The sequence below is a fragment of the Balaenoptera borealis genome, assembly GCF_965194805.1.
Source record: "Balaenoptera borealis genome assembly, chromosome: 12".
Taxonomy (NCBI): Eukaryota; Metazoa; Chordata; class Mammalia; order Artiodactyla; family Balaenopteridae; genus Balaenoptera; species Balaenoptera borealis.
The window spans coordinates 13,857,176-13,880,731 of NC_138869.1; the positions used below are offsets into that span (position 1 = coordinate 13,857,176).

The window sequence follows — 23,556 nt, forward strand, 5'->3', positions numbered from 1 at the left end:
AGAATTCAGAGGAGAGAAACGGATGGGTTACATCTAACAGATTTGCTCAAAGGAGTTTTGGAAAGGAAAATATGTGAAAATGTAGAGCAAAGACATGAAATGCCTTTTGGTCCCTAAATGGATTTCATTTCAAAGACGTGCATATCGCAAATACGTGTACCATAACACTTCTCTGTCCACTTCTAGAATTTTCTAAAGCCTGACAGAACATCTGCAGAGAGAGGATGTCATTCCAAGATGATCGACTGCAAGTTACTAAATTAAGATAAAAATGTCCTTAAACTTGAACAGTTTTTAAAGAGATTTTAGAAGAAAGGAGCTCTCCAGGGGGTTGTATAACTATATAATTTTACCCTTTCTAAAAGGCTATTTATAGATACATAATGTTTCCCCTCCATTCTTTAAAGTAAAATATAGGATAAAAAAAATAGTTTGGGGATAATATTTGTTTGGGACAGCAGGCACTGCTAATCAGTACCACTCTCTCCTTGTTCCTTACTATCAGAGCCCTGGTTTAGGAGACCCCATTATCCTTAAGGCTAAGGTGGCCAGTTTAAAATCCAAGCTGTTGAGATCTAAGTGCAAGTCTGCTGACCATCTGCGGTAAAAAATTTGCTCCCTGATTTAGACACTGCCTTTTTTTTCTTACTTAATTTTTTTTTTTTTTCCTTTTCTTTCTTCCTGCCCAAATTGTTGGAACACTATTGGAGATCCTAGGGTCACTCTGAAGCTCTGTGGACCATAGGGATGTGCTAGAGATGTGGAAGCTGGAAGAGCTAAGCAACCCGGTCCCCTGGTGACGCCCTTCAGCAGCTAGGCCAACGCTACAGGGACTATCTCCAAACTTCCTGCTACCCGTGGAAAGTAAGGTAAATCACTCATTCACTTTCTGTTACCTACTAACTGATACAGAACTCTAACCTCAGGGTTCTAGAACCCTTCTCAGTATCCCATAGTCATACTCGTGTTCCGGACTCCTGATCATCAGACTCGCTTATAGCAGATGTGTGGGGAGGGCGGGTTCTTCTGGAAGCCCTGATACTTCCTCCCCTACCCCCACCACACACAAATAATGATCTTTATGTCCACTCATCCTTCTATCTACACTCAGAGGCCAGGGCCCCCAGGAAGGCTTCACTGACAACCCTTTACTCCTCTCTACATGCAGAAAGGGTACAGGTGTGGGCTCTGGAGTCAGACTTCCTAGACTTGAATTCTTAATCTGTTACTTACCAGTTTAGGACTTGGGCAAAGTAGTTACCTTCTCTGGACATCCCTGTAAAACAGGAACACTAAGCAGCACCTATGTACCTTACTGAAAGGATTAAATGAGCAAATGCAGGTAAAGTTCTTATAATTTTTTCTTGGGTCAATCAATTCTAGCTGCTATTGTTACCTTTGGCTAATTTAGGGCAGAGTCCCTTTGCCCTCCTTTGGCTCTCTGGGCCCATCTCATTCACAACACACACAATCGCATACTGCAGAGTTTTGAAAGGTGGTTCTCAAAATGTGGTCCCTGGGCCAGCAATATCAGCCACACCTGGGAACTGGTTAGAACTCTGGCACTGGAGCCCAGCAATCTGTGTTTTAACAATATTCTCAGGCAAGTCTGATGCACACTAAAGGTTGACGACAACTGAGAACATCTGTCTCAGACTCTCCTGGAGGCATTCACCAAAAGTAGAGTTACAGGACCTTACACCTGACCAGCTGGAGAAGGGGTCTAGTAATTGCCCTGGTTATCATGCTTGTTAATCATGCTTGTCATGATTCTTCAGCACATAAATGTTTGAGAATCACTGCCATTTTGAATGTTTCACTCGTCTGTTTTTCCAGTGGACTTTACTTCCTTGCAAGGAAGGTTTGTGAAGATTTGTTGTTGTTGTTTGCATTATTAGTTTTATTATGCTAATTCTAGAATCTCCAGTGCATAGTGCAATCTCAGGCAGGAAGTAGTGGCTCATTAAAACAGGTATCCCAAAAGTCTTAGTAGAACTTCAAGATTAATTCCTTCAGGAAGAGGTAAAATTGTCATTATATGCAGATGATATGATACTATATATAGAACACCCTAGAGACTCTACATGAAAACTACTACAACTGATAAATGAATTCAACAAGGTAGCAGAATACAAGATTAACATACAGAAATTGGTTGCATTTCTTTATACCAACAATGAAATATCAGAAAGGGAATGTAAAAAAAAATGGCTTTTAAAATCACAACCCCAAAAATAAAATACTTAGGAATAAACCTCACCAAGAAGGCAAAAGACTTATACGCTGAGAACTGTAAAACATTAATAAAGGAAAGTGAAGATGATTCAATGAAATGGAAAGACATCTCATGTTCTTGGGTTGGAGGAATTAATATTGTTAAAATGGTCATACTACCCAAAGCAATCTACAGATTTAATGCAATCCCTATCAAATTACCCATGACATTTTTCACACAATGAGAACAAATAATCCTAAAATTCATATGGAACCATAAAAGACCCAGAATTGCCAAAGCAATCCTGAAGAAAAAGAACAAAGTAGGAGGCATAGCCATCCCAGACTCAGACAGTACTCCAAAGTCACAGTAATCAAAACAGTGTGGTATTGGCACAAAAAGAGACATATGGATCAATGGAATAGAATACAGAGCCCAGAAATAAATCCACACACCTCAGTTAATCTTTGACAATTAATCTTTGACAAAGGAGGCAAGAATATACAATGGGAAAAAGACAGTCTCTTCCGCAAGTGTTGTTGGTAAAGTTGGACAGCCTTATATAAATCAATGAAGTTAGAACACGCCCTTTCACCATACATGAAAATACACTCAAAATGTCTTAAAGACTTAAACATAAGACATGACACCATAAAACTTATAGAAGAGAACATAGGCAAAATATTCTCTGACACAAATCATACCAATGTTTTCTTAGGTCAGTCTCCCAAGACAATAGAAATAAAAATGAAAATAAACAAAGGGGACCGAATCAAACTTACAAGCTTTTGCACAGCAAAGGAAACCATGAACAAAATGAAAAGACAACCTACAGAATGGGAGAAAATATTTGCAAATGATGCGACCAGCAAGGGCTTAATTTCCAAAATATACAAACAGCTCATACAACTTGATGACAAAAAAAGCAAACAACCCAATCAAAAAAAAAAGGGCAGAAGACTTAAAGAGACATTTCTCCAAAGAAGAAATATAGATGGCCAATAGGCACATGAAAAGATGCTCAACACTGCCAATTATTAAAGAAATGCAAATCAAAACTACCATGAGGTACCACCTCACACCGGTCAGAATGGCCATCATTAAAAAGTCAACAAATAACATATGCTGGAGAGGGTGTGGAGAAAAGGGAACCCTCCTACAACACAGTTGGTGGGAATGTAAGTTGGTGCAGCCAATGTGGAAAACAGTATGGAGGTTTCTCAGAAAACTAAAAATAGACCTACCATATGATCCAGCAATCCCACTCCTGGGCATATATCCAGACAAAACTATAATTCAAAAAGATACATTCACCCTGATATTCACAACAGCAATATTCACAATAGCCAAGACATGGAAACAACCTAAATGTCCATCAACAGATGAATGGATAAAGAAGATGTGGTACATATATACAATGAAATACTACTCAGCCATAAAAATAAAGAATGAAATAATGCCATTTGCAGCAGCAACATGGATGCAACTAGAGATTATCATACTAAGCAAAGTCAGAAAGAGAAAGACAAATACCATGATATCACTTATATGTGGAATCTAAAATATGACACAAATGAACCTATCTATGAAACAGAACAGAATCAGAGACATAGAGAATAGACTGGTGGTTGCCAAGGGGGAAGCAGGTGGGAGAGGGATGAACTGGGAGTTTGGGATTAGCAGATGCAAACTGGTATATATAGATTGGCTAAACAACAAGGTCCTACTATATAGCACAGGGAACTATATTCAATATCCTGTGATAAACCATAATGGAAAAGAATATGAAAAAGAATGTATATACATATGTATAACAGAGTCACTTTGCTGTACAGCAGTAATTAACACAACGCTGTAAACCAAGTATACTTCAATAAAAAATTAATTAATTAAATTAAAAAAAAGATTAATTCCTTCAGAAGAACAAGTACTCACAAAAAAGCACCCTTTGAAAGTTTAAATTTTTGAATTTCTTTGCCACTTCCTTAGTTTTGATCATCTTGGACAATATATTTTTAATAATGACTTTTTTAAAAAAATTGTGTTTCAGTGTTTGCTATCCTTAGAGAGATAGAAACAGGTAAGTACAACTAAATACTTATTTTTCAAAAGTCTGAAAAGTATAAGGGAAATGAAAGTAATTATATCTTCAAATGATTTTGGGGTATGTTTCTAATTTCATACTTCTGATGCTATTAAAGATTAAAACTGTATTAAGACATTTGAGACATGTCGCACTGGTATTAAATGAATTTAATTTTGTGTAAAGTGGTGGAAATATTTTCTTCAGCAAACATACCTGCAGATATAAAATCACAACCATAAATCTATAAAAAAGCAAGCTATTGAATGAAATCTGATTGGTTATTTCCCTGCAGTATGGATCAGCTAATAATTTAATTTACTACTTGCTAACAGAAGCCAAAATTTAAATATACATATGTGTGTATATATATATATGTGTATATATATCTCTTCAATTTTAAATCATTCATATATATGAACAAGTATATATACACATACATAACAATTGTTCATATATATATATATATATATATATACACATATATATATATATAAACAATTTAAATTAAGGAAAGTATGTCTGGTGGCCTATTTTTCCCCCCCCATGATTTCTAAAGAACACCATATTCTACTCTAGGCAGTGGAATGTCAATCCACCTTAAGGGTTGTTCAATGAGCATATCTGAGAAACCACTGGTTTAGCCAATGATGTACTTATTGGGGGAGGCCCTAGTGCCACTGTCAAGAGCTTATCCACAGAAGAGATAAGAAGGTACTTGTTTGGTTTGTGAAAAGAAGGAGTAGTGAGGGATGGCAGGTAGCTGCAGGCTGATGACACGTGATGTCCATATATATGTAGAACCAACACGCCCATAATTGCACCCATTTTCCATACCCAAATCCAAAGCCTTTATATCATTAATCCCAGGCAAAAATGGTAAGATTCATGTGTGCTACTATCTCACGGCATCAAGATGCCTGTAAACTAATATGAGTATGTCTTAGTTTTATCAGTGGAGGACAAACCAGGCTTCTATCACCAAGCCCCATTCCATACCAGGCAAACCAGTCCAAGACTTCTCTGACTGCTGCAGGAGAGTCTATGGAAGGGGCGCTCACTCCACTGTGATGCCTAAAATGCCTTTGCACAGAGCAAACATTCAATACATGCTGAGTGAATGAATGAGTGAACTGGTGTCATAAAACAGGCTTATTTGAGGGAAATTCCATTCAACAGGCTGGCATTCCTTCCTACCCATCTTAACTGTTAAGCTTGCAATCAGACAGAAATTTAATTATAAAAAGTTAGACCTGAGGAAATTTTAGAAACTATCTACTCTCCAAAGGTATACAACTTTAATTCAGTGGTAAAAATCACTAGGAGTGATTTAGGAGTCAATCAGACCTGAGTCCAAATTCCACGTCTACCATATTCTAGTGAGCAAATAACTACTTCTGAGGCTCTGTTCCATGCATGCATTATGGGATATCATAATAATACATACATTAATTGTATGACTATCAGGGGATGAAATGACACAATCCATCTGCCATGGTCAGTTAAGTAATTTGCACCAAGTAAGCACTCAAGACATTAGCCAATATTAATAGCGGAGAGATGAAAACAAAACTCTGGGACTGACGCCTACCCTAGTGGCCCCAGTGGTCATAATGACTTTCTTCCATTTAGCCTGCTCTCTTCTCACTAAGACTAAGGAAGAGAAGATGAACAAATTAGGAATAACAATTTGAAAATGGTTTTATACTCCCTGAATGAATGGAATTATAATGATTCATGAGTTCTGCAGAAATATGATGAGACTTTAGATCTTTATGTTAGTTCTCTACAAAACCAATTTATGGCCCTAAGATGTACCTTCCCACCCAGCCCCATCCCTACCAGGATCAAATATCATTGTAAATGGAAAAGTCAACAACACATAATCAACAAGCTAAGTTACAAGCTAGTGAAGTCTCGGAGGTTTGATAGAGAAAATTCAGATTTATCATTTTATGTAAAAATAAGATGATATGAAGAACTTAATATAAAAAATATTATGTGGAGATCTATAATCCCTATAATAGTGCTATAAAAAGTAAACAGCTAGAAATCTATTTAGATGGTTTTCCTTATAAGAAAGCATTTTCTGTATAACTTTTAATGTACTATTGATGAGAACAATTCAACAAAATTCAAATAAATATCTGCAGATGTCCTACAAGAAGAAAAGCACAGAGTTAGATGTGACAGGGGATAACTGGACTTCAGGATGAGTAAGACCCTATACTTGACCTCAATAAATTAACATTAAATACAGTGGATGAGTCATGTACAGAATGTCGGAATTCTAAAAGGCCAAGCTAAGTACCAAAAGGAACATGTGGGGATTCTTAAGAAGGAAATAAAATATTGGTTAGTTGATTACGAAAAGGCAGAAGGGAGTAGGTTCCCTTTGGCTAGTCTTTGAAGAGATCACGTCCTTTCCCTCCTAGTCCTGAGGCTAGGGTGGCATGGGCAATAGAGGAATATGGGGATTGAGAATCATTTCTACTCTCACCAGAGTGGCTGGAAGCAGATTTTCTTACCAGGATGTAGCAGTATGCTAATATTTAAGGGTTCTTGAGGTCAGAGAGAAAGGGGTTTGAATACTCTGGCTCCATCTCTTGCTGTGGGTCAAGTTTCTTACCTTTCTTGCTGTAGGTCAAGTTTCTTACCTTTCCAACACCTCAGCGTCTTTATCTGAAAATTGGGGATGATGATAATGTCTCCTACCTGAGTGTGAGAACTACATGATATAGTGCATACGCAGGGCTAAATGTGGTGCCCGGCACACAGAAAGTGCTCAGTATGGCGAGTGTAGTGACAATAAAGGCAAAGGTGACGGAGGTAGTGCTGGTGTTGATTCTGCTCCCAGAACAGGCTCTGACTGGGAGAGAGTTGAAGCACCTTTGGGTTCATGAGGGTTTATATATAAGCAACGGTTGATCAATGTGAGCTGGTTGTCCAAATGATTATGTGCAATCTAAGAAAAAAATGGGCCTCAGATTTGATCAGCTACTTAATAATATTAGCAGTGGTAGTAGTCAAAGAAGCTAAATTTTATTAAGTGTTTACTATATGCCAAACAATGTGCTGAACGCTTTAAAAGGATTTACTCACTTATTACAACGAGGCTATACCTAGGTCCTGATAATGTTATTCGTCTCTTTCAGATGTTGACTGAGCCTCAGAGGGGTTACAAAAGCACCTAAGATCCCATTGTCAGTACATGACAGAAGTGAGTTCAAATCCAGCCTGTCTGACTTGTTCTTAATCATTAAGGTATGAAATTAAGCATGTTGCCCTTTGCCTGATTCTCCTTCTGAGGCCTGAATATTTCACTTAGCCCCCTGAGTGCAGAAGAGAGAAAATTCTCTCTCCTTGACCCCACTTGGCATCAATATCCAACTCCCCTTCTCAAAACGGGTTGCTTCAACGAGCAGCAATGAATGCCGGGTTGTGGACCAGCCACCTTGATGACTAAGAGTCAGACACTAGGGAAAGAAAATGCTCTGTGACAATCCTACCCTTGTACAGAAACAAGACAGAAATGGGGGAATGGGGCAGAAGATAATGGAATAAGGCATAGGAAAAATAGCGCCTGGCATTGTGATAATAATGATAATAATAATAATAATAATAATAGTAGTAGTAGTAGTAGTAGTAGTAGTAATAGTAATAATAATAGACTTTACTATGCTCTAGGCATTGTGTTAAGTGCTTGGTATAAGTGACTTCATTTTAACATTGAAAACAATTCTATGAGGATGAAATATTATTATCATCATTCTATAGACAGGAGTATTGAGGTTCAGGTAATCAGGTAAATTGCCCAAGCTCATATGGTTAGCAAGTGGAAAGCAGGGATTTGAACCAGCACCTACACTCCTAACCATTATGCTATAACCATTATGCTGAAGACATAAGAATTCCAATGATCTTTCCCCATAACCCACTCCTGCACTCCAGACTTAAATAGTCCAAGATCAAGAGAGAGCAAGCTTGGAGTTGCCACTCTTCAGTGAGTTTCAATCATTTCAAAACAGTGTGTTTGCTCACAAGATGCAGTTCCTGTGATAATCTTCTTAACCAGGTATCAAGAAACAGGAAGCAAAGATTCAAGTAACAGTATGTTCCTACTTATGAGGAAGGTGGGACAGCATAGTTGACATTGGGCTTAACTGTTCTGGAAAACGTGGTCCCAGTAGGCATACATGCTGGTACATTTTCTCCACCTACCAAATACAAAAGCAATATTTCATTTCCATGTTGCTCTTCACAGTTCCACCTTATTCGTGCCTGTCATTCATCCTCTGGCCTCTTCCTGTCTCCATTTCTGTACAGAAAGGTGCTAAGTCTCTGCTCTCGGATATGAAAAGGGTGTGTTAGGAGAGGGAGCCATGGTTCCTCAATGTCTTTTTTTTTTTTTTCATCTTAATTCTATTATGCCAACTCCACTGAACTTAATTAGAGTGAATACAGAATTACACAATTACCCTCTGTTCTATTCTTTAGATGTTATATTTTGATAAAATTTACTACATGCTGCTCTCCCCTTGAACACCAGATGAACACTAGAAATGGATGTGTGTTGATATAAAATCTGTTATAATTACAATTAAAGTATAGCTTACATAATGATAGTGTTAACATAAAATTATAGATGTGTAGAGACAACGTGGTCATGCATTTTTTAGTATAAGTACATGCTTAGACCAATATCTGTTAGCGGAATGAATATGGAAGAGCATTTTGGTTAAGCCACAAAGGCTGTTTAAGGACTTGCAGATAGCTCAGGGGAACTCAAAGACCAGTAAGATAATATTTCCCCTGTCATGTTTTCAATTGCAAAGTGAAGGGAAGATGTGAAAGTAAGTACCCCTATGGAAATTACAAGACAAGTACATTTTTTTCCTTGAATACCTGGGTAAATGTTTAAATTCTGCTGTATATCAGTGATGCAGATTTTCAACTGAGTTTGATAAATCATAAAATAATAATTATACATATATGTATATAAAACTGCATGGAACTAGACAGTTCAGAATTACTTCTAATTAAAGAGGTACCCTATGACAACTAACTTAAACCTTACAAAATATGGTTCCAAGTATCCTACCTAGTGAAAAGTAGGAGACTGAAAGCTTTATTCTAAATGTTTGTAGTCGTGGTGTCTTAACTAAAACTACTGTGTCACAATACTATTAAAATAATTGTGACATTTTATTCACTTTTGCTGCAAACAACAAAACAAACTATAGGTATTTTTTCATTTCAGGTAATTATTTTAGCTAATAGTTATTAAATGTTTTGAGAAGACAGAGTGCTAATTGCATTACTTCATTTTATCTTTAAAATAGCGCTTCCATGTAATTATTCTTAATATCTCCATTCTATTACAATGTATCTCTAGTTTAGACCTTTCTTCAGAACTGCAGACTTGTGTATCCAACTGTGTACTCAGCATCTCTACTTGGATGTCAAGAAAACATCTCAAATCTTATACCTCCGAAACTGGTCTTTAATCCCCCAAACATGCTCTACCCCAAACTTTTTCCAACTTAGGTGCCAGTAACCACACCTTTCCAGTTCCCCAGGCCCTAAATCTCGAATTCACCCTTGACCCCCTCTTCCTTTCCATTCTCACATTCAATCTACCATGAAATGCTGTCACAACCTTCCCAATGTGCCACTTCTGAGAATTACCAGCCACTAACAGCGTGGCGCAGGCCACCAACATAAACCTCGAGGATCCTGTAGTCGCCTCCCAAGATTCTCCCTGACTCCACTCTCTCTGCACATCCTCAAGACCACAGATAGAGTTATGCTTTTCAAACAAGAGACAGTTCATGCCACACCTCGGCTAAAATCCTGTCCTTGGCTGCCTACATTTAGAGTAAAAGACACCATGCATGGTACGGCCTCCCAGGACTTACCCAATCCATCCCATCACATATCTGACCTCAAGCCCTCCTGCTGCCTCTTCCTCCCCACTGACTAAGTCAGCCAGGGTGGCCTCCTTGATATTCCTCCAACCTGCCCGGCATATTTCTGCCTCAGAGTTTTGGCACTGGTTGTTCTTGCTCCCAGGGAGTGGTCTCCCCCTCATACATTCTGACAACTCCCTTACTTCAAGTCTCTGCTCAAATGCCAACTTGTAAAAATCCACCTTGACTACCCTATGTAAAAACAGAACCTACCTGTACACTCCTCCAGCACTCCCAACCCAAGCCTCTTCAGTGAGCTTCACATACTTTTCCTTATCCCACAGCGCCCATCAACTTGTGACAAAGCACAGAATTTAGTTATAACATCCGTTTCCACACGAGAGTGTAAGGAGAGAGAGCATGCAAGAAGGAACATGCAAGCAAAGGCTCTTGTCTAATTTATCCATTGATACGTCCAAGCACAGAGAACAGGAAGATGCTTGATAAATATTCCTGGAAAAGATATAGATGAGGAAACTAGTAGTAAAGCTCAGAAAGTTTAAGTAACTTCCTCAAGGTTCTAGAGCTAGAAGAGGGTCACAGTAGAATTCACACTTGGGGATGTCTAACTTCAAATCTCTTAGCCTCTCTGCTATCTTAAGTCCATGCAATTCAGGATTTGTTTTAATCAGTGCCATGGAAATTCTCACTCCACTGAATACTATCACTAAAGTGTTCTCTGTCTAGATTTATATATATATTTTCCATTTAAACAAAGGAAACAGAAGAGGGGAATTCATCATGGGTTATTGTGGTACTTTTACAGCAATTTTAGCAATAATGACATTTAAGTAATAGTGATATTTAATGATAGCATAATAATAATAAAATAATAGCCCTTAAATGTATTGAACACGAATCGCATGCTAAACTCAGTGCTAAAATATTTCCATGTATATTTTGTGCAAAATCCTTATGAATATTCTATCAGATGAACTTTATGTGTAACTCCACCAGGCACACTTCTCTTATTCTGCTTTTAAAGACAAGGAAATTGATGAGAAGTGTGGTAACTGTTTGATCAAGATGAGACTGGTAGTAAGTTGTGAGTATGAATTTAAATTCAGGTCTAACTCCAGAATTTGATTCTTAATCCCTACATGAAAATTCTGATAATTCCTTTGGTAAGAGTATGTTTTCTCCTGGAAAACATCCCCCATTATGTCTGCCTGTGCTCATACCTTCAGAACACAGTCAGGTTTAAAACATGATAAAAATGTTTAAATAGTGTGCTTTAATAAACGGAAATATCTTCATCTAAACAATAACACAAAAAGGCAGGCTGAGCCCTTTGAAGTGGCTTCGTTGCTATCTTCCATCCAGAACAAGAGAAGGAATCAACAGCTGCAGAGTAAAGAAAGCACAAAACCCAGAGATGGAGGATTCTGTAAATGACCAATTACAAGACTATTAAGCTGCACTTTCATAGCAAGAGGCAAAATATTCCATTAAACTGAAAATTCTTCTACCCTTCACTCCAAGGCCCACACAAAAATTAATGCTGCATTTATTAGGATGTATTTCCTGTGCTCTATCAACTTGACTTTCAGCAACTGTATTAATACAGTCCTTTCGCTTTGCACATATATCTGAATGATGGATTCCATCACTGGAGTTTTGTAGAAAGAGTGGAGTGAATGAAATAAAGTTTGGGAAGAGCCATCATAACCCATAATGATGGGCACTGAATCAGGACAAGAAGAAACCTCTCTTCTCATTTATTTGAATGAAAATTCTACTATATGTTTATTGCCTCTGTACCGGGCCATCTGTTGAATAATGGAAAACAAGCATCTTTCATTTGGAGGTAGGATTTGTGTGCTCAAGTTTCTATGGGCCTGCAGAATTTATCTTGTTTTAGAAATGAAATAAAATGTAATTTCTTACTGTAAGTAGATGTGGTTAAGCAACTGGCAACTTTGATGTCTTTAAATCACTGCAGTTTCGGGGTAGGCAAATCTATAATTATTTCAAGCACTTCTTTATTGGTGCAACAATTGAGCAGTGTACATAGTGGTCAACAACCTGGGCATTGTCAGACGACTCTAAGTTTGAATCTAGACTTTGCCACTCACCAGCTGTGTGACTTTCAGCTATGAGAATCACTTTCTTCAGCTTTACAGTGTGGATTATTATATGCCCTTTGCAGAACTACTGTAAGAACTAAATGTATATGGGCACAGTGCCTCATAGCAAGGGCTCAAATTAGTACTGTGGTCACTACTAGTAGTATTGAAAAGAAATTAGAACTTCTATTCTCATAAAGTGAGATATGTGTCCCTTTATAATTGTAATTTCATATCATTTTACTTTTGACCTTATAATTTAATAACTTGATCCAAGAAACATCTAGTAGTAAATATAATTGAAAGAAGATTACTTGTCAAACATGAAATACTGTAGTATTAAGTGTGCTAGCACAATACTCTTCTCAGATAATTAACCTGTAAAAATATATTATTGTTTTCTTTTTAATTAAGCACATTGAACATATATATTTACTGTGCCAATTGGCCAAAGGTCCATTAATTAATCAGTCTAACTATATGTTGCATAAATGTCTTCTAAACAGAATTGCCTATGTATTGTATTTGTTGGGAAAATGTGTTTGAGATTGTTCTTTTCTGCCTATTTAAAGTAAAAGAGGGTGAGAAGTAGAGTTAGGCTTAATGTACTTTGTACTCCATTATGCCATGAAAATGCTTCTGTGCCCTGGAGACAACAACAAAAGATTTGCTTTAATGACAAGAATCAAGTATCGTTCTAAAGCTGCCAGGTAGGAGGCCTATAGGTTGCAGTTTATATCAGAAGTATTTGCTCTCTCTCTCAACTGCATCTAGGTGGGAAAGATGTGGTCACAAATGCTTCAAGGTGATATAGTAAATGTTGGAAAGAGTGGGGGAGGAGGCAGAGTTTTGAATATCTCAAACCTGAGCTAGAAGGATTTTATTTAAAGAAAACAGCAGATATTATTTTTCACTCAAGGAATGCCAGTCAGCAAACCTGACATTAGTGTAGGAAATTAGCTCTTTTAGCTACGGTGCTTTCAAATGCACATGGCTGAAAACAAATTCAAAATAGTCAAAGGAAATTTAAAAACAAAAACCAAACAACAACAACCACCTCAACAAACAAGTACTGGAAATTCAGGGACGCAGCCATATTCAGATACAGATGGATCTGGAAGTTTCAGAGTATCAGCAGGATTGCAGCTCTCTCTCCATCGCTCAGCCCTGCTTACCTCTGCAAGACTTTATTTTACAGAAAGTCTCTTCTTGTGCTGGATGGTCACTGGGAGTCCCAGAGTCATATCTCCCCAGCTTAGAAATTCCAGAGAGAAAAGACAATTTTCCCATTTTTCTCTGAGAGAAAAGTCTTGGGGAGGAGTCTGGTAGACTTATACGAGGTCAGATGCCTACCCATGAACCAATCACCTGCTTTACTGGAGTTCAGTCCCTGGGCGACTCATCCCCGGGGCCTGTGAGGAGGCAGGATGTCATTACCTGGCAGTTCTCCAAGGAAAGCCTGCTGTTTTTGTAAGATGAAAGGGGAGAGGACATGGGTAATGAAACCTGTATCTGCTTCTGTAAAATCCACAGTTCTTACTCCCTGCCCCATGTCGATGACCATGCAGTAAGCTGACCCAGGAGGTCATTTTTCCCACAACAGTCTTTATATATATGACTAAGGAACACACTGGTAAAAGAATACGGGAGAAAGTCTGAGAAGTCTGAGAAGTCAGCTAGACTGATATTAACTAAAAAAGCTGTGTGAAAATATCCTTAAAAAGTTGCCCCCAACTCACTCAAAGTCCAAAGTTGGAGCTGGAAATACAATGTCATGGAGATTGGATAAGAACAGGTTTTCTCCAAGCTGAACTATGACACAAAGATTAGAGACTTCTAGAAACTATACTTTTTCAAAGAAAAAACATCACATGAGAAAAATGAGGCCTAGAAAAATTAAATGACTTAAGGTAACATAGCTAATTAATGGCAAGACTGAGACTATACTCTGTGTAATTGGCTATGGTCTTTTAAATCCATGATACAGCTTCTATATGTAACAAATTTGTTAAACCCTAAATGTTTATGAAATTCAAGTAATCCATTATCTTAATTATTCTTGAAGAGAAAACATCCAAAGACTTCTTAATTGTATGGGTATACATACATAAAATACACGTGGAGGTATCTTCAAATATAGTATGCGCCTGTCTCTATTCCTTCCCTCTCCGCTCTTGTAAAAAATGCCCCTTTAAAAATTGCCCACTCACCATCTGTTAGGTAAATTTGCTGAAACACAGTAAATGTGGAGACAGAAATTGTTATAGAGACTATTCCAAATGGCACTGACACCTGTATTTATGAAATTTTTAAAAGGGTAAGTTAGAGTTGTTCTTTTAAAAAAAATCCCACTATAGTAACACCACATCATCCTAGGTGCCCAGTTCTATCCAATTACATAAGATGGAGAAAGAGAGAGAGAGAGATAGAAACAGAGAGAGAGAGAGAGAGAAGAGAAAGAGAAGAAGAAAGGAAGAAAACCAAGTAGTTATGTATAAAATGTTGCTCCCAAAGTTTGAGATTATACTCAAGCATCAATGAACAGAAGGAAAACACTTACAAATTTACAAATGTATTTCATTTATGGTACGAGGGACACAGGTTTAGATTTGCAACACGCTCCCACAAGGGTCAAATTGACCACTTTTTTCTATCTAGTTGCTCTTGAGAGAACAAAACAATTGAAACAGATGCCATTCAATTCCAAGTCTATAGCTTAGACCATGTCACTGCACATGAAATATTGTTCATTCAGAGTCAACACATAGCAAGAGTAATTTATACTCTCAGAGTGTTTGCTCTCAAGTCAGTAGCAGAGAAGCCTTGAATAAAAACGTTCCCATTACTTTCCATTGTAATATATCTTACTTATAGCCCATGAAACAGTGGTGAGGGGAGATTTATTCTTTGGACACCATATTATATAATCTCTCCGCTTTCAGCCATCCCCCACTCTGTGATTATTTTTTAAATATGTTACTCGTAGTCAATATTAATTTACATTTAATCTTTCTTAGCATTAGGAGAGTATTATTTTGTACAGGCTCAGAAACAAATCTCCCGAAATTCCTCCCTGATGCTCCCTTCAGGCTGAAAATGCATTGCAGGGCGGCTGCAGTGACTTAATTCTAGTTGGCAGAGCCCTGGCCACGCACTAATTTCATTAGCCTCAAATTCCTGGATTTGAAAGATCCACTGAATATGATTCCTGTCCTGTGACATGTCACTTACTAACCAATTCAGTGTGCATACAGAGGAGAGAAAGGACTTGCTCAGCTCTGGCCCACCGGCAGGCAGATGAGAATTCCGAGTCAGAGACACTGTTTACATCTGAGTGGTCATTCTTGCCCGGGTCCTCATTTTCAGGAAAGAGCTTCATTCCAGGCTTTGCTGGCAGCTGCAGCATTTGTTACATCCATTACTATCTCCTTATTCCTTCCTGCCCCCCAGTGCTTAGCACCCCCCATGTAAGTCACTAAGTCTTCCTTCCCCCAGCCTAGAAGCTTACCTCACCATAAATTTTTATCTCAAATGATAGGTTTGGCACATTCCCCACAGCAACCCACAGGGACTGGGGAAAAGAAAACTCAAATCTCTGGAGAGCTAAGAATTCAACCATTTAGACGAGTTTCTTTGATACAGGACAGTCTTCATTGAGCTGAACCCTGCAATCCCAGAAAAGATTCACCTACCCGTCCTTTTCCTCTTTCCCTAAAGTGACAGTGACTGTGCCTTTGAACAATGGGTCTGTGTTCCACTCTTCTCTCTATTCATTTTGCAGGTTTACAGAGGCTGGGAAACTGGGGACTGGACTTACATGGCAGGAGCTTCTAAGATCACATGCAAAAATAAGGCTACTGGAAGAGATTGTTGGAATCTATCTCTGTAAATTTGAACATGGGCAGTGGTTAACCAGGATGCTCACACCAAGCTTATATCCAGCTTGCAGCACAGCTACAAGTTGGTGCATCCCTCCTACTACCAGCCTCTTCTCAATAAATGCAGGTGAAAACTGGGGGCTCTTTCCCCTCAGCTGTTCAATCCAACATGAATAGCTGCAATTTGCAAATTAGAGGAAAATGACAGTGTTTTCTCTGAATGGTTTTGGTCTCAACCCACACTGCTAATGCTGGCATTCAGTTCCTTTCCTTCCCAGCCCAGGGAACGGGGGAACTAAGCATAAGGCAAGCGTTTTCTTTTCTTGCAAGTGCCTCAGATCCACACACCAGAGAAGGAATCAGCTCGCCCTGGAATCTTTTTCAGCAAGCACAATCCTTCAGCCTAGTCTGCAAGCTCTATCTTGACTTTAAGATTTCACTGTTTTTTCGACAGGCAGGCCCATCTGCAGTACTGCCCAAGCTCCAAGTGAAGAGAGAAACAGGCACCAAAATAATTTAAAAAATGTCAAACAGCAAATGTGCCTTCAACCCCCGGAGCTCCAGTGAAAATACCGTGAGTTGCCCCTGTGGTTCTCAGGTGACCTCTGGCCTCATCCTCCCTGCAGCGCTGCCTCCTCAGGTTCTCTGGCTTAAGCTCAGAGGTAAAGGAAGTGCTTCTGGGTTTTGCTTACAACAACCCAGGCTCTTCCTGAAAGCATTACCTCAAAGTGAAGGCTGCCAGGAAACACTTTTGGCTTTACAAACATCTAGAGATCTCCACGGCGGCATACTCCAGAGGTGCTCGGGGTGCTCAGAGGCTCAGAGGGGCCATACCAGGCTGCAGCCTTAGACAGGCACCCCTCCTTCTGGCACAGACACAAACTTCACACTCCTGGGCGCTGATGTAGTGACAGCTTGAACCTTACAAGGAGTCCCTTCCAGAAACCCAACATGCTTCAGGAAAGGCACTTGAGAGGGAGCCAACTCTTTAGATACGGGGAGCATAAGGGTCAGCCGGAACATCTGGAGAAGGGATTAACTGAGTTTGGGTACTACCAGGCAGGGAGGGAGCTGTGCATTAAGAAAGGATCACTTCAAGATAGAGATGAACAAAAAACTTGGAGGTAGGGTAGAGAAGGAGAAGAGAGGCAGAAATTGAAAGGGAGAAAATAAAAAGAGAGAGATAGAGAGAGAGGAAAAAAAAAAAAACAGCAGGGAGAAAGGGACACAAGGAGAGAGACACACAGGAAGAAAGACAGAGAAACAAGAAGAGAACCCATAGCCACGCAGACCCTGAAACTCAATTTCTTCATCCAAAAGCCATCCATTTATACCCAGGGCGGCACAGGAGCCGTGGGGCTGAGGCTGCGGGAGCAGGCGGCGAGAGAGCACTACGGTACAACCCGCCGCTCAGCTGGCCCGATCCGCCGTCCTCGCATCTTCCGCCGTTGCCCGCCTGCACCCGGAGCAGGAGGACCGCCCGGCCTTGCTCAGCGCACCCTGCGGCCTCCCTCCAGGCGCCTTCTTGCCTGGCTCTGAGAAGCGTCCTCAAAGCCCAGGATTGGGGTTGGGGGGCTGCGTTCGGGAGGTCGTGGGAAAGGATGGGCAGGGTGGGTGCAGAGGAAGCGATTTTGTTCCGCAGTTAGCATGAGCTCATCTCTGGGCTCTCAACTGGCAGGAGTAGAAAGCTGATCGCCCGGCTCCTGCCAGTGGCCGGATCGCAAATGCAGTTTAGACGGTGCAAACAACTGCCCAGAGCAAATCACCTGGGGGTCACGTCTGCGGGTGGCATCTCCCCACCTGAGGACCGTCCCCACGCCTCTGCCCCATGCCCTCGCAGAGACAGGTTACAGCTCGGGAAATCCAACCCGAGCGAAATGGGCAATTAACATCCAAATGTAGGTGAAGACCTAGCCTTCGGTTTAAGAACTGCCTCCCTAAGCTCTTCTCGAAATTTTCCAAGGGAGCTGCAGCTTGCCGGGCGGCTTGGGGCAGGGAAGCTGGGGAGTTGAGAAATGCCTAGTTTCTAGGCGTCTTCTCATCTTTCATATTCCTTGCGCCTAACTGGCTCTCACAGGAGCCCGGCACTTTTACAAGCCTGTTTTTGAACCATATTTCACTCTAATGCAAACCCATTTAAATCATCGCCTTGTTTTTCGGAGATTGTTTCTTGTAAATGGGGCCATAAATCCAGAATGTCAAGCCGGATGGAGGGGAGCGCGGACAGGCGAGAGATGGAAGGGAAATGAATCAAGCAGGGAAAGTACCTCCTCGGGTGAGATAGGAGGGATTCGGCAGGATCTCCAGGGTGGAAATGAGCGAAGGCTGACCAGACCCCGCACCCCCGGAGTCCAAGCCAGCCTTCAGGATAAAGAGCGCGGGGAGCTACGGCGCGCTCTGCCCCGGAGGGAGCGCCCCCCTACCTGGAAAAGCCTCAGGATGTTGGCTACCATGATGGAGACCGAACTCCCCGAAGCCCCAATCACTCCAACTACTTTCTCCGGCTTGACGAAAACGGGAGGCTCGCCGTTGGTGCAGCGCACTTCGGAGGTGTCCTTCTGGATGAGCGCCTGGACGAAAGTGAGCGACTGTTCGAGCGCATAAGTGTCCCTGGAACAAGTGTCCAGGATCCGCGCTCCCAGCGTCACGTTGGGCAGCAGGTTGGGATCGCTGTTGATCTGGTCCAGGGCGTAGAGCATCGCTTCCAGCCTGTGGATCCCGTTCTCCCTCTTGATGTCGCCGCAGGGCACTCCGCTGGGACCCTTCGCGTGCACCGGGAACAGCCCCCCGAGGGTGACGTCCCCCTCGATCCGAATGGAGTGCGGGGCGTACATCTCCTGGCCGCGCGCCGCCGCCGCCAGCGCGCACAGGAGCACCTCCAGCACGCAGCAGGGGAACTTCATCAAAGTCAGGGCGCGGAGCAGCTTCCCCAGCTGGACCATGCTGCTCCCGCGGCTGCGGTGGTGGCGGCGGCACTGGAGGGGACGGTGGCGGGCTCGCCGGAGTCCTGGCCCCTTGGGGTGAGCTCCTCCGGGGAAGCCCAGGGTCTCCTGCGGGCGAGGAGGGTGGGGGCGCCCGGGGAAGGGCAGCCGGCGAGGGTGCGGGGTCCCGCGGCGCCTGCCAGCTTGGGGCGCCGTGCGCTCTCGGGTTCCCCGGCCGGCGCGCCGCGCTCGCGCTCGCGCTCGCGCTCGCGCTCGGTGGCTTGCAGCTCGAGCTCTCCAACAGCCCAGCACTGGGGAGAGAGCGCGGATTGCTATCGCTTTAAATGGTCGTTCGGCTCCCTCTCCTCCTCCTCCCACTCCCTCCCACCCTCGCTCGCTCTCAGGCTCTCCCCACCCTTCCCAGCGCCCGCCCTCCCCACTGTTTTGCATCATCACGCAGGGAGGGGCTGCGTGCTGAGGTAAGGGGGGGGGGGAATGGGTGGGCGGCTGTGGGAGGGGGGGGGAGTGCCTCCGATTGGGAGTTTCGAGGTCCCCAGGGAATCTGGGGATTGCAGGTCGCAGGCGAAGGCTGAGCTCCTGCTCCGGTCTCAGTGTAGAAGCCGCTCGCTCGCCCGCCTGCACCCACACGCACATTCTAGGCACAGGGTGGCATCAGCCCCGGACAGGGCGGTCCTATCTGGGGCTGACTGCTTCCAACCCTGAGGTCCGGAGCCGGGGCTGTCAGCTCCGGGAGAATGCGAGGTAGTCGGAAGGTGATGCCGCCAAGGATTAAGGGTAGTAGGGAGACCCCAGTCTCTACTGCTAATTCGTCTGGGCCAGTTTTTCCTAAGAAAAACACACATACACACAGGGGCCTGATTTATGACTTAAAGAACCTTTACGCAGAGACTTCTCCGGGGCCAGGCACTGGGTTAGCCTGTAGGGAAAGACGCCAACAAGAAATGCTGGGAATGGAAATGCATCTTTGGTCTTCAGGGGTTACTGTGGCCGGAGCCGGATGAAGTAACCCTGGTCTCCAGTAAATCTGTGGCGGATTCGCTCCTTTTCTTCCTTTCATCGCAAGAGATGGAACAACTGAGAACTCTGTAGAGGGCACTTTCTTCTCTGGCGCTGACAGGTGTAAGGCTCCCTCCTACCCGTTTCCAGAGACGCTTTTGGGCATGCTTTTGATGTCAGGTTTCCGCGGGCAGGAAATAGCAAGAGAGAGGTGACAGTAGGAGGAGCAGATAGAAATCTCCCCATCGATCCAGTGATCCAGTATACCATTCTTTTTTTTTTTTTTTTTTTCAGGCTGAGGATTTGGGGGGTTGGGGAGTGGAATCAGGATACCAGAGCAGGTTGTAGTGCAGTTAGGAAGCTGTTTTTCAAAGGTGTCCCCTCCTGCAGGTCCAGCCCAAACTCGGCCCATTAAAGCAACAAGTGGCCCTAGTTCCTACATAAGGAAGGGCAATATATCTGTCCTTGGTACCCAAGTGTACTCCTATGGTGATCTCTACTCTTGCTGAGACTTTCTGTTGGAGTGCAGCAAAACTATCTTATACAGAATTGAGGGTGGAGAGAAAACCAAAAACAAGACTATACTTTCTGTTGTAATGTTAGTGTACTAAAGAAAAATGTCCTTGCACATAAACAAAACAACACACACACATCTAAAAAGTCAGCAGTTGGGTAGTTGTTTGTCTCTTCCACCAACCACCTGTATGACCTTGGCACTTCTGTTCCTGTGCCTGGGTTTTACTTTCCCCATCTGTAAAATGATGAAATTGAATTGTATGTTTTACAGGTTAACTTTTAACTTTCAAATCCTCTGTTGAAATAGGCCATGCACCTTTGGCCATGGTGTTCTTTTTTGACCAATATCCTTTGTTGCTTTATGTGTAGGGCACCCGTTTTTTGATACCCAAACAACACTTCAAACATTTCCTGGTACAGAGGATTTTTTTTTTTTTTTTCTTGTTGACCGCCTATTTATCTTCCTTCTAGGGAGAGTCCAGTCCATCATTTTCTTTTCAGACATGCCCCTCCTCCAGGTTTCAATACTTAAGGTTTGAGGAGGAAAAAAACCTTCTGGCTACAGTGTTCAAGGAAGGGAATAGAGGCTAACAAGAGTTATGCAGGGCTAATCCCTGGACTTCTGCTGGAGTAACGAGGGTGATGACATAGGGTTACCACTGTCCAATAGACGATCCGTGCCAGAGTTAAAAGAAAAAGGTGCCTCCTTCCTCTAAATGCTTTATGTACATCTTTTGGACAATGTTACACTATTTGATTTTGTAAAAACATACCATTTTACTGCCATCTTCAAGAAAAGTGATGTAAAAAATATACGAATCTACCCCTGTATACAATGTGATCATCAATCACTCATAGATGTGATGCCCTGCTATATAAGTGCACACCTTGTACAACCTTATGCTGTGATGGGCCCGCCCCTTCCAGCCAGCCCTGGAGCTGCGAGGGTATAAGCCTGTAGCTGTGCCAGAAGCTCCCACATAAACAGGGAAATATTTGAATCCCATAATGAGAGATACCAGAGAGGAGAAAAGGAAGAGAGAAAAAGGGGTGGGGAATAAAGAAAGGGACCTGGTTAAAACATGTGAACTCCTGGATCCACATGTGCCTGAAAGATTGCCTCTGTTTTCTGGTTTTTTTTTTCAATTATATAGTATTTTATTTCTGTTGTTTGAAGTCAAAATATCCTCTTGTAACTCACCTGTTCTGCTATTCAATACATTGGCTCAAAAAGGCTGGAACAAGTGAAATAGATATCCTGTTAAGGCAGCATTAGCTAATTTGGAAAGGGGGAAAGAAGCAAAGCAATAGAAAGGCATCCTTGGGAACATAAATACTGTGATCCTAGTATTTAGGCATCAGTACCTCAGGCTATATTTGATAGAGACTGTATCCTTATTTAGTTTTTAATTTAAGGCTATTTATTAGGCACTTGGTGCCAAAAAATATATTTGAAGAGCTGTGTTACAGGTAATAACACTTGATTTTTCACCTGCCCACGTGAAGATCTATGTTCTCCTCTTCCACTTCCAGTTCACATCTTGCAATTGCTCAACAAATAGTTATTGGCTGACTGTTGAATGTTGCCTTATTCTGTGTTCTCTCTTTGCTCTGCTCATTCTCCCCAAACATCTGGCAGCAATCATTATCTTCTTTTTGTTGCAGTCATCTGTGTGCATGTTTTATTTCCCTTGCTAAGCTGGAAGATCCTTGAGGGTAAGGGGCTAGGTATTATTTATCTTTTTATCCCGGACAATGTTCAGAATGGTGTTTTGTACCTAAGAAGCACTCATGTGTTGAATGAATCAGAACTGGTTTGCTATTCCCCACTGCCTTTATTTCACAGTGACAGAAACATAAAGTGGGCAGAGCAGAAACGATGGCAAATAAATTGTTGTCCTCTTAGTCACAGAATGCAGTTTCTAGAACTTAAAGAATAATTAGTAGATTTTGAAATAATTTTGTTTTACAAAAATTGCATAAGATTGAAATACTCTAACCTTAAAGCTCTCGATCAACTCTAAAGGAAGGCTTTAATTGGCTCTTCCTGAGTCAAGTGTTTATTCCTGGGCCGAAAACTGGGGCCACTGTCATAATAGAAAGTGTGATTTGTTACCAGAGAAAGAGGTAAGTGACGCTGGGCTTGCAAGATATTTATATCTTCAGCCAGAGTGCACAGGATCTGGAACTTAATAGGTGACGCAGTATTTGTTTGTTTGGTTGAGATTATATGAATGAAAAATCTTTGTGTAAGAGTGATTAATCTAAAACTTGGCCAGTCATTGTCCTAGTGTCATATTAAATTGGAGGAGAATCTAGTTTTAGGCACAAATATCATAAATATGAAATGTGTTCCCAGGCTTGGTTCGGTGTAGTCAGTAATCTATCCTCACCCAGGCATTAATAAAAATGAAAGTTAAGGACTCAGTCCTAACTTATATGCTTAGCATTGTATTTTGTTAACAATCTCAGTTTTATTTTCTTTGTTATCCCCTGTCCATCATCTTCTGCAGAAAATAATGTCTCCACTTTCAATTCCCTGTCTATTTAAATCCAATTTGTAATTTATAAAGTTGTCCTCCTTAAGGGCTGCTGCTTCTGCCAGAGTAATGTACTCTGGCTATTATTATACTCTTCCACCTTTCATGTAGGATGTAGGTCTCCATCCATAGGTTTTGTTTTCATAGCTTTTTTTTTTTTTAACACCATCTTACATTTGTATTGCTTTACTGGGTCAAGGTCACTTTTTTCTTGGGGGGGGCAGAGAGAGAGAGAGAGGAAGAGAAAAAATTCTCTCTCATCTGTTGTACTTTCCTGTCATATTTACTTGTAGTAGATATCTTGTGTCTGTTACTCCATCTATTTCCTGATTCCATCTTTTTAAGGAGCTC

The 23,556-nt window shown here is 41.5% G+C and overlaps 1 protein-coding gene across 21 annotated transcripts in view; it reads right to left on the reverse strand.

Moving 5' to 3' along the window:
• The window catches only part of GRM7 (glutamate metabotropic receptor 7), a 1,142,612-nt gene that overhangs the window by 839,748 nt on the left and 279,308 nt on the right, over positions 1-23,556 (reverse strand). For 19 of the 21 annotated variants that reach the window (XR_014232669.1, XR_014232670.1, XR_014232671.1 and 16 more), the window contains exon 1: positions 18,635-19,466. The exons of the other annotated variants lie outside the window; for them this stretch is intronic. Coding sequence is in view for 9 of the 19 variants with exons in the window: in XM_082347526.1 (XP_082203652.1) it covers positions 18,635-19,153 (519 nt within the window). In the remaining 10 variants the exon portion in view is untranslated. Of the gene's footprint in view, positions 1-18,634; positions 19,467-23,556 lie in introns of those variants that run through there. 21 annotated transcript variants of the gene reach the window in all.